This window comes from Lytechinus pictus, chromosome 18 (genome assembly GCF_037042905.1).
Source record: "Lytechinus pictus isolate F3 Inbred chromosome 18, Lp3.0, whole genome shotgun sequence".
Taxonomy (NCBI): Eukaryota; Metazoa; Echinodermata; class Echinoidea; order Temnopleuroida; family Toxopneustidae; genus Lytechinus; species Lytechinus pictus.
The window spans coordinates 23,438,123-23,450,368 of NC_087262.1; the positions used below are offsets into that span (position 1 = coordinate 23,438,123).

Below are 12,246 nucleotides of genomic sequence, written 5' to 3' on the forward strand. Positions count from 1 at the left end.
CTTCACCCTACAAGCTCTGCTTTTTAGTTGGTCTCCTTCCCTTTCGATTTCATGGTATTATTGTATTATAAAAATGATTTAAATGTTATATTTTGTAAATATGTATATTGAACTATCATTGTAAATATAAAAAGATTGAAAGAGAAAATAAATGAATTGAATCAGAGTTTTGATAAACATTTGCAAGTATATGTACCACCATCAATGTGCAGAATATTTGCTGGAAGGGTACATGCTACAGAGAAATTTTAAAGTGTGCAACCATAGGATACGGGAAAAAAATTATTGCAGTCTTTGATGTACTTTTGAAGATCAAGATAGAATTCACCCCAAACATCTACCGGGTGTAAGTATGCCAAAAATATCCAAGATAAGTTCAGCACCATTCATCTGGAAGAAGAGACGAGTCAAAGCATTTTAAACAATTTTAAAAATTGCCTGCGCTTTATTTGTTTGAATTGATATGCAGTTAGAATTGATCAAATTCTGAATGCAAGCTGACAAATTTATTTAGAAGGAGGGTATTAACATGAATGGATTTTTAATGTAAGTAAGACGTCTCTGGCAGTCTTGGCTGCATTATTATGCATTCAATATGGTCGCATTTCAGAAGTTTGGTATGGAAATGGGTGGATGATGAACAAAGTATTTGTCGAGTTAAATGCCACTAATTGAATAAGATTAAATTCAAATATTATATTAAAAAAACAGACTTCTGGAATGTCCCTCTACAGTTACTATTCATGACATGTCTAATTATACTTGACTAGTAGGAAAATGTCAGCCAATATAATATACATTAAACTTTTTAATTTTTTTTGGTTCCAATAATTTAGATATATTTCACTTCAAACTTATTCAAAGACTACAGGCATCACTTTTTCAATTTGGAGTATATTGATAAAGAAGTTATAGCATGTATTATAATTATAGTAGGTTAAAAGACGACTTAAATGTGTATTATAATGGCAATGTATTATATTGTGTAATAATATGAATTATGACTAAGGTTTACATTTCTAGTCAGTTAAAATGCAAAGAACAACTAGATTAAGATAATTTTTACAAATTCAACAATTTTGAAAATATACAGGAATGAGCTACATGTGCATGTTATATTCAAACTAATCAATTACCAGTAGTCACTTATCTGATTTGTAAATTATATTTATAGTATTTTTAAGTCTTGTATCATTGCAAAAAAAAACTTTTATCCACGGTGTACTGAATTTGCCGGGCATGTGAGGATGACAGTCCGGCATTTTTCAGTTTTTTTTTAAACATTGTTAAAATTAAATGTACACTGTAATAGACATACAACAATAGATAACCAATTTTTGTGGCTGTGTGAGTGGTAAATCACATGAAATCTGCAAATATTATATTTTCAAATGACTGATTATTTCATATATATATATTTATTCTTTTTTTTTTTGGGGGGGGGGTATATAATGCAGACCCAACAAGTGACCAGGGTTTTTATTCAGGGGTTCAATCCCTTCTCCTTTCCTCTATATTTTATAGCTTTTATAAAGTTAAGAGGGTTTCATTGACCCCTCCAACTGCAGACATGTAGACATTGAATTTTACCTCCTGGAATCTTATCCAAACAGAAAATGACGGGTATCCATATCATGTAATGGTAAATGATTATGTCTGAAACACATTTTTTTCCAAACACATATAAAGTATTCTAATCTTGGGCTATCATGAATTAAGTTTTAGGCTATTTCTCCCATATTCATCACGTTAGTCCATAATTCATTTCCATATCAGTTGTTATACATGCTTATTAAAATATTTTATTGGTAGGTTTCATTCAAGTAAAATTAATGTCTGGATGTTTATTTATATATTGTATATCTTTGTGCATGTAATGTCACTGGAGGGCAAATTTTCAAATGTTCAATAAATAGATGAATGTGAATGAATCTCTATCTGTATCTAAACTTCCTAAAGTATGTAGTAATTCACTGCAATTTTATTGTAAATTTTGAATAAATTTGTTTATATAATCTTACTCTTTTTTATAAGCAAGGGATGGCCTACAATGACTACTTGCGAATCTAATATAATCAATGATAAAGGCACAAGGGTGAGGTACATGTACGTGTATGCTGCCCTTCCATGCTATATTTTGAGAATGACTCCTTGATTAGCATCTTTATCCAAATGAAAGAACATTGTCATCAGTATGCCACCCCCTTCCTCAATTTTGTCTACCCCAGTGCCCCATTGCATAAAAGTTAGTATTATGGTAACCTTGTTATCAAATGGTATCTACCACGTTAACACGTATCAACAGCCAATCAAGATCAAGGACTCCATACAAGTTGTATTTGCATGGTAAATCATGATAATGGTAACTTTTTATGCAATGGGGCCCAAGTATATTAAAATCCTTGATCACTGACAACAAACAATTAATGAAACAGGATAAAGGCAGTGTTGATGAAACTATGAAAAACCAGAGTCAAAGGCAGGGTTGGAATGGACACATCCCCCTTCATTTTGAAAAAAAAATCACAATTGACATACTATAACTATATAGCCAAGTTTTAGGAAATTGCATAGAAAATTGTCATCTGCATCCACTCAATTTTCGATTTTGCCCTTTGCACCCTCTTGATTTTAAAAATGCTGGACCTGCCTCTGAGAAATTGTGGGTTGGATCTGCTTGGGTATTTATGACGGGGGGGGGGGTAATATTTCACCTCCACTCTTAGAAGAAACATAGTTTCCATTAAAAAAAATAAACAAATAAAGTGATTTAAAAAAATCAGTGACAATAATACTAGTCAACACCAGGGGCAGTGGAAATGGGGGGGGGGGGGCTTTCTAAAACCATGCACAAAAACGTAGAAATTACCATATAAATATGATTATTGCATGGTCAGCCCCCACTTTCAAAACTGTTCCGCGGCCCGAACACCACTTTCCAGAAGGTGGGGGGGGGGCTGCCTTATCCTCAAAAGGTGGCCCCGGGGCCGGTCCCCCTTTCTGGATCTGTGCCTGAAATCTGGTCCAACTGTTCAGTTCTAACAAGTCAGTGGCGTACACAGGGGAGGGGGGCTACAGGGGTTCAACCCCCCTTAAATTTTTTTTGAAACCCCCCCAACAATAAAAAAAAAACCACTAAATTTTTTTGGAAGACCTTTTTTATTATTATTATTATTTTTTTTTTTTGGGGGGGGGGTAGGAAACGACCGAAAATTGGAGGTGAAGACTTTTTTTTTTTTGGGGGGGGGTCGTCAACATTTCATTCAGCTTGACCCCCCCCCCCCCCCCTTAAATATTCATGCGTATGCTACTGTAACAAGTTATATATTTTTTATTTCTGAATGAGAAAGAGTTTGCCTATTTTTTTTTTAGGACCGCCAACTTAAGCAATTCATGCAAATTAAAAAAAATAGGCCAATACATTCTCACACCTTATATGATATGACAGCCAGAGGCAACAATTATTTTCCATGATCGATCATGATCCTTGGTTCTTGGTATCGTCGATTCGATCTCCCATTCTAAAATACTAGTAGACTCTCGGCATGATCAAGTCGATCTGAAAAGGATCACAAAATGCGGTCAGACGAACGTGAATCGTTTTAGTTGCAACATTTCTCTCAAATTTTGGTTATGAGAAGAGCAATTAAATAATTCATGTAGAATTTTCCTCTAAAACAAATGCTTTTGTCTATGTGCTGGTCTCGCTGTGTTTGGTCCGGTCTTGGACCTAACGTTAGATCTAGACCCATTTCCCCATTCAACGTGTGATCGATGACGTCCAGTTAGTTTTGTTTACAAATAAATCGTATTTTGCGGTGAGAGATTGCCAATTTGGATTTATAAATTTCAAGGATTCAAATCTAGATAAAGTAAATTCAACATATCGTAATAATTTTTCTGATAAAACTTAACACAAAATATCTAAAACATGTAACAAACTTTTTTTTATTTATATTTGTTACTTTATTCATGAAATATACACCTTACAAATCTTAAAATGAAACAATGATCGTGCTTTAAGTTTCCAGAAGAAATTTGGCAACGTCAAAGACCAAATATGGTATTTGACGTGCATTAGAAGTACTGGATAGCAAAAGTAGAATTAAAAGAAAACTAGTGATGGGTTTGTGATGCCAATCGGATATGTTATTTAACAAGACATTATATCTTTTGAGACGTTGAGAACACCAAAATCGGTAAAGTGGTTTTCAAGATATTGAGCCTGAAATGGACGCTCTCTGCAAGTCCCAGGGGCCAGGCTCATTCGCGATTGCACTGAAAATGTCTCTAATTAAGGGTGGAACTTTTCAGGATTTATGTGAATATCATAAAAATGATAAGGATTTTCGAAATTTGGAATGTGATTTCTCGTGATATTTTGGAGATGCCATATGACGATGGAAAGGAATAACCTTAAAAGGTAAGGCAAACTACCAAAAATGTGTAGCTTTCTAACACATGTCGAATGAAAATTTTACAGTTCATCGTCGAGTAGTGTAAAAGTTGAAATTGCATATCAGCTGGTTAGGCAGCGCGCGCGGATTTCGTGCGCGCGTACTTGAAAGGGCTTATTTTGTACATAGCCTATGGGAGTGAAACAGCCGTGGTATAGCCCCATGTACTATAAATTGTGTACTTGGAGTATACCTTTCCTTTGCTCGATCCAAAGTCGCACGTGCAGCAGTGCACAATGAGCTCCATCCAGTGTCTTTTGGAACCAGATATGAATAACATATGTTGCGTTTGGTGAGCTGAAAGGGGGCTAATATAGTATGTGTAGGGTGTAGAATTTGTGGCGCACATGGGGTGGGGGTGATGGTTTTGAACATGTCCAAATCCTTTATGCGTGGATATCTTATCAATCATAAAAGATGTCAATGGATACACAGGCTTTTTGGTTTTGTTTTGTGTTGAAATTGTGCTTATTTCATGGATTGTATTGTGGTTGATAATGGGCGTTCTTTAGAGAGAGGTAATGGTTTGAAGCTATGTTAGGTTGCTGAGGATAAGATCAGGTTTCACTGCCCATGTTTATCATTAATTAAAGAGCAGAGAACGTTTCGCTGGAAAAAGGACAGTTGTTGATCAAAAATTTGGGTGGTGAGAGGATGCATTGCCCATACAGGGAATACATTATCTCACCTTGTGTTTTTTTTAGATTGGAAGTGAATGTTGGGGTAGTAAGTGTACTCACTTCAGTTGGAGATGTTTATGTGTGGTTGTGTCCGAAGTCCTACCCTGCCTGCTAAGTGCTAAGTTAGTGGTGGGCGCATGGGCGAGGATCGGCCGAGGCAGGTGCGCGCGCCTGCCCAATCGCCTAGCCCTATAGCTTAAAAAAATTCAAATCTTATCAACTAGAAACTTTCACTACAGGAAAATTTTTGACCGCTTTTTCTGGTAGTGATATCAGATTTTCACGATATTAAGTACTTTCTGAGATATACGACCGTCCACGAAATATGGTCACGCGCGAGGTAAGGTCACACGACCATACTTTTCACTAACCCATCACCCTGAATAATACGGCGAACAATGTCAATGATGACCCACATATGCGATATGCAGTGTGCACATATGTGATGCACTAAATATAGCTGCGTTTTCTTTTCCGAGTATTTCCGAATAAAAAACGTGTACGATGATCATTGAACGAACAAGATAATTCTCAAATCGGAAAGTACCCGAGAGCAACAAAACCTCTGTACCCGGGGGACATTGTTTAAACTATGAGAAAACCTACTAAAAACAACAACGCCTGAGTATTCATTAAAAATAAAGAATAATAAATTAGTTGCTATTGATACCCTTTCTTTTGTAAGCACATATATCGCCCGACGATGAAACTTAAACCGGCTTTGCGAGTTTTCTTGGACAATCATGTTGTGCATCTTTGAAAGGAAGTGGCTCCCCCCGAACGTATTATGGTACAGGGGTTAAAAAAACGTCATCAATCACGTGACATATAATAAAAAACCGTATTTTCTTTGTAATCAGTTTCAACCTTTTTTTTTTTCAAGTCAGTGATATGTAAGTTAAACCATTATGTGTTGTATCCATGTATTTTCCCCAAAAAATGAAAAATGCCAACATAAAAAAGGAGTGTTATTTAGTGACGACAAAGATTCTGCTAACGAAAGTTAATGAAATGTTCCGAAAAAGCTTAAGATGTGAAGAGCGCCACACACGGCGTTCCAGGAACAGGGCGTCCAGCTATGGTGGTTTCACCAGGCACGGGATTTGCGAGACGTGCCTACTCCTAAACGACATACTAATGATATCAAAGAAGCTGGTAGGACTTGGAATGTAGGATGATAAATTACTCACCTAACAAATTAAATCGAATGATGAATGGATCATTCCAGTCCGACGATACATAATCCTCAAGACTATCCGTCACAGTGGCATCTGATTGGTTGAAATTTGATGCTATTGTGACGTTATTCACCATTGTCATCCGTTCATCGTGACGTTGTTGCGCACGGGCTTCGTAAACATCCTATGTAAGGAGTGACAATTTTGAGTTCATTATCATCGTCAGTCATCATCGATACTTGTTTATCGCAGCCATATTTCTACATGTATATCGTTTTGGCTGTATGTATTTCAAAATTAGGCCCATATTTTAATTATTTTTTTAATAATGATAACAATGATAACAACAACAATAATAATTGAAGTAATAATAAATGACGATAACAACAAGAATGAAAATATATATAATAAAGTGGTAATTATTAAGGATGATAAGGATAATGATGAAATTGTGAACCATAACATTAAGACATTGAACGATACATAGTGATCACGATGATAATACGAAAAAAATATTATTCGAATGAGAAAAAAACTGTTGCATGAATGAACCAAACAAAGTGACTAGTATTTACCGTAAGATCCTCGATCCAGTTTAACATCAATACTGTATAGAGTATGATGAGTATGATTATTTCCACGATATTCATGGAATATTTCACAAAGTCTCTGATCCCATATTCCATTATCTCACAAACGTGCTTCCAAGAGAACGCTGAAAATAAAACAAATGATTTGCTCGTTTAAACATGAAAATAAAATACCTTGTAATAAACGAAAATGATTTGACTTTATGTCAAGTGTTGAATTCTTGAGTCGTTTTTTATTGTGTTTAAGTATTACACAAGTAGACCCCAAAGAAACTTTGGATTTAAGTAAAACGATAAAACTTAAATGATGTTGAAAATTTAATAACGTTTTACTTTCCCCAGAAATGGGGATTAGATTCAAATTCCCGGGGGACCACTTCCATTGATAAGTGGATACCAGGCGCGACCATGGGGTTTCGAAAATCACCCTTAACAAGGGAAGAAGTCTTTTCCAGAATATGAAAATGCATCTCTTAACAAGTATTTAGCTTGTAAAACCCTACAAGTATTGGAAATATATCCCCCTTTTTCAGTATTTTAAACATCGTTTTTGACACCCTTATAACGTTACATAGGCCTATACGTAACATACTTGCCCACTCTTTCCCTTTTACGCGTGGTCGCGCCTGGTATCCACTCTTCAATGGAAGTGGCCCCCCCGGGCGGCCTCTCGAGCTCTGGGCGGAATCAAATGTGGCTCTGGAAAGTCGTCCTAAATCGGATATATCGCTGTTACCATAGTAGCAACCAGAATTTTGCACACTGAACGCAGATTGAATGTTTCCGTTCCAGATGCGAAACGAAAAAAAATATCATGTCACACAATTTGCATTGCAGGACAGAGTTTTACGACCATGACGACGGGCCCAAAAGTCTCTTCCAAAATCAACTACCGTTGTAAATAAGCGTTCGCGTTCTCGAACGAAAGGTCTGGAATATTATGCACAACACGGCTCATATGCAAATGAGAGAGTCGATGATGTCCAACACTCACTATATATTTTGTATCTTATATCAAATACAGTATCTGCAGATATGACAATATTGAAAACATCTTCAGTATTGAATAACAGAAGGCTACAATAATGACAAGCCCATACATTAAAGGAGAACTTGAAACAAATTTTGTTTCACATTATAATGAGGAAAAATTAAGATATTTCACATTTTCAAGATATATCAATCTATTCAATATCAATCAGGATAAAATCCGCATCGTCGATTGGTCCGATGGATGTCACGTGATTGGGGGTTTTCTTACCGAAACAAAATATTGCAATGACGATCATCATGATATCAATTATCCTTTGTTCGTTGACTAGACATATAGCAGCACAGCAGGCGAAGAATGCAAGATCAGAACCAAACATAAGACATAACTTGATGTGCCTGAAATTGCGAAGAAAATAAAAGAACAATAAAGTGATAAATAGCCTTAATTTATCAGACATGGGATCCTACTCGGCTAAAATTTTACCATGCATGGACTAAAATTCTAAAGATATTTCTCTTTTCCCGACCAGGACAGAGGCTGTTGTAGTCGGAGGAAAGGTTGGTATGTAGTGCCCGTCTGGACAGAGTTACTCCGACTTCTCTCCGACCAAGATACACCTGGAAACCAATAGAATGTGCCACTTGCGGTTTTGTTTTTACTTTGACCGATAATTCCTCATCTGTTTTAGTGAATATCAATGTGTAATTAATATCAATAAATAGATAATTTAATTTTCTTTAAAATGATACCCTATATGATATGATTATCATTCACATGGAGGTGCAGTGCCTTGAAATGTGGGGCAAGGTCAAAATTCAAAAGTTGCAAAATGACGCAATATTGAAAGTCACTGTTCTTTTTTCCGTGGTGATGAGTGAGTTTTTTTCAGTAATTTCTTTTGTTTTCATGCACCTTAACATCAACATTAACATGGAATCAAACACACCTCTGCACAAGCAAAAACATAACAAACAAACATGCATGGGTATTTCAAACAACGACACAAACCATGTTATCTCACAGAACCATCACTACAGAAGCAGGGGCTTGGTTTAAATGGATTTCCATTTCTACTGACACAGACAAAATAACCATGTTCTGTATTGACCCTTCATGACTATTTCTGCTCGTTTTGCAGCTTTTCAATTCAGACCTCATCCAACACTTTTGAATCCTGCTCTTTTCGTGATGGCATGATCATAACAAGCATGGTATCATCTTAAAGAGAATTAAATTATCTTTTTAATGATATCAAATATGCATTGTGTAAAATTGGGAGTTGGGAGAAAGGAATGGTCAAACTCAGATTTCCAAACCCTTTTTGCTCGTTTTGCAGCTTTTCAATTCAGACCTCTTCCAACACTTTTGAATCCTGCTCTTTTCGTGATGACATGATCATAACAAGCATGGTATCATTTTAAAGAGAAATTAAATTATCTTTCGAATGATGTAAAATATGCATTGTTAAAAATTGGGCATAGGGAGAAATTAATGGCCAAACACAGATTTCCAAACTTTTTTTGAGAGGTTTATATACTTGCACTGCATGTGTTGTCGTTATTGATTTTAACATGAATACTTACGGTGTTGAGAGGAAAGACTTTAATCTCGGATGCTGTATGAGGATATAAGCAAGACAGATGACCGGATATCCGAACATTGTAAGTAGACTCATGACCGGGAACATCATGGAGTGAATGTCGATGTTTCGATAAAAGTTGACCGACATGCTCTTCTGGGTGTACGCGTGAGCTACGAACTGAATATGCAAGAATGTGTTTTTAACGTCAAAAAAATTATTTCTCCAAACTAAAATATTTACTTCTATGTGCTCTAGTCAAAGTCATCATGTAACACAATAATCCCAATGCCGGACAAGTATAACGCGTCATGTTAGTTTTCCAACAAAATGACTTATTTTGGCCAATCCCTTTTTTAGCGTAGAGTAACTGATAAACAAAAATAGCTATTCTATATATTTTTCATGGGTAGTTATGAAGGAAGTTTACTGACAGAGAAAAACGGTTACTGTTTTCACCGTCAAGGAATTTATTATGGTCGAGTAAATGATATTACAACTTAGAGAGGGAATATCCTTAAAGTTCAACAGAAAAAAATCAAACAATCATAGCACTGAAAATTTCATCAAAATCGGATGTAAAATTAAAAAAAGTTATGACATTTTAAACTTTCGCTTATTTTTCACAAAATAATTATATGCACAACTCACATGCAAATGAGAGAGTCGATGATGTCCCTCACTCACTATTTCGTTTGTTTTTTATTGTTTGAAATATAGAATATTTCAATTTTTACAGATTTGACAATAAGGACCAACTTGACTGAACCATAAAATGTTAAGGCGATGGTAATTCCACGTATTCAGGGAGGAATGAAACCTTCTTTCAAGGACAATGAGGAGAAAATGGAAATATTTAATATAATAAAATGCAAAAGAAATAGTGAGTGGATGACGTCATCAGTCTCCTCATTTGCATACCGAACCGGATGTGCATATAACTGTTTTGTTAATTAGGCGAAACTTCAAAATGTCATAACTTTCGTATTTTACATCCGATTCTGATGAAATTTGCAGTGTTATTCTTGTTGTATTTTTTCTTCTCTTTATTAAATTCAACTCTTTGCGGGGGTGGACTTGTCCTTTAAAAACTTACTGCTTTCTGTTGAAAATCGACGGCCTTCTGCACCTGCGCAACGGCATGAGCTACTTCCGGGTTATCGCTCTGACTGAGCAGCGTCGAAAGCTGAAACAAGATGATTATTATACAGGGACATTAAACGTAAACGTTTATATGCACACTACTTGCTGTCACACCTGGAGGGGGGGGGGGTGTTTCACAAAGATTTAAGTATGACTTGGTGCCGACGCGTAAGTGATATGCAACGTACAATCTTATTGATCAATACACAGTCAGGCGTGTCCTTTTGGCATGATCTCACCAATGCGGCATGGGCGGAAATCTGTCCCCAAAAAAGGGAGACCAGGGCCTGGAAAATTCAACAACAAAAAAAGGTTATCACCAAAAATGTATGGTCATTTTAACCCAAACAACATTTGACAAGCCAAAAAGAAAAAAGAAAGAAAAAAAAGGTTTTCACCAAAAATGTAAGGTCATTTAGTCCAAAATACATGTATTGTTTCAATTGTGAAGGGATGTATTTTTCTGCATCATAAGATACCAAAAATGTTAGGGGGACATTTGATATTTGATATTGTGCCCCACTATTTTTTGGTAGGGGGGACACAACCCCCCCCCCCCTGGGATTTCCTCCCATGCAATGCGGTAATGCCTTTTTTTAACGCACGCAAAAAGGCATTCAAGTGCGACTATATAAATCATACTTAAATATTTGTAAAACACCCCCATCACTTTTCAGCCAGCGTATGCCGGCGTACTGTCCGTGGAAAGTAATTTTCTCCTTTAATCCCATTTCTTTGTATCATGGACCCTACCATGTTTTTATCAAGTATTCCAGAATAGCACAATGTTAACAATGCAACATATCAAAATTTCAAATTCTTTACTGGAGAATTAGAAAAAATAAGTAATCCAAGCTATCAAGACATTTGATTGAGTAAACTGTTTGCCAAGGCCCAACATACGTCTTCTAAACGTTCAGGGGTGATACCTGCATATGGACCCTTTATACAGCTTTGTAAAAAAAAGCTATTATGTCATAAAAAAAGGGGGATAGAGACGAAGTTATACAGAGGAAGGTTGACATCGTCATAAACATCATCATCACCACTACACCACCCTCATCATCAGCCGATCATCACCAGCATGATCGCCATTACAATCGTCGTCATCATCAGTGTCGTCATCATTACCATCGTCTTCGTCGTAAACACTGTCGCCGCCACCATCATTATAATCATCATCATGTGAACTAATGCAAAAATTCAATATTTCCCATTGAGCCAATGCAAATCATTTTTACTTACTTCGACAGAATTTGAGATATGATCAAGGAGTGATGCACAGAACTTTTCTACTTGGTCGGCGAGACCAAAGAACTCTTTGTTGACAGCCTCCCACGATCTACCAATGTTCCTCAATCTACCGGTGAGTGTGAAGGCATCACTCAATGCATTACGATGGGCCAGACAAAGGTATGCTGGGCTTGACAACGCTCTGTATTGCAATAAGGCAAATACATTATAAATTATTATTCTTTGATAGTTTCTCCTCTATCCTAATGCAAAATCCAATGAAAGTTTAGAAAGTGTATTATCCTAAATAGGAGTTAGACAAAATTGTAAGTATACAAGTGACAATTTTATCAGAAGGTAATTAGACGAAAATGTTTGCAGACAAAATAGGA

General features: G+C 36.1%; 1 protein-coding gene across 1 annotated transcript in view; it reads right to left on the reverse strand.

The window, feature by feature from the left end:
• Positions 1 to 6,319: 6,319 nt before the first annotated feature.
• Positions 6,320 to 12,246, reverse strand: part of LOC129282076 (transient-receptor-potential-like protein) — a 29,014-nt gene continuing 23,087 nt past the window's right edge. Inside the window, exons 7-12 of the mRNA XM_054918012.2 lie at positions 11,867 to 12,056; positions 10,575 to 10,664; positions 9,483 to 9,658; positions 8,167 to 8,294; positions 6,891 to 7,030; positions 6,320 to 6,499 (exon numbers count right to left, since the gene is read on the reverse strand). Coding sequence (XP_054773987.2) covers positions 6,320 to 6,499; positions 6,891 to 7,030; positions 8,167 to 8,294; positions 9,483 to 9,658; positions 10,575 to 10,664; positions 11,867 to 12,056 — 904 coding nt within the window. The remainder of the gene's footprint in view (positions 6,500 to 6,890; positions 7,031 to 8,166; positions 8,295 to 9,482; positions 9,659 to 10,574; positions 10,665 to 11,866; positions 12,057 to 12,246) is intronic.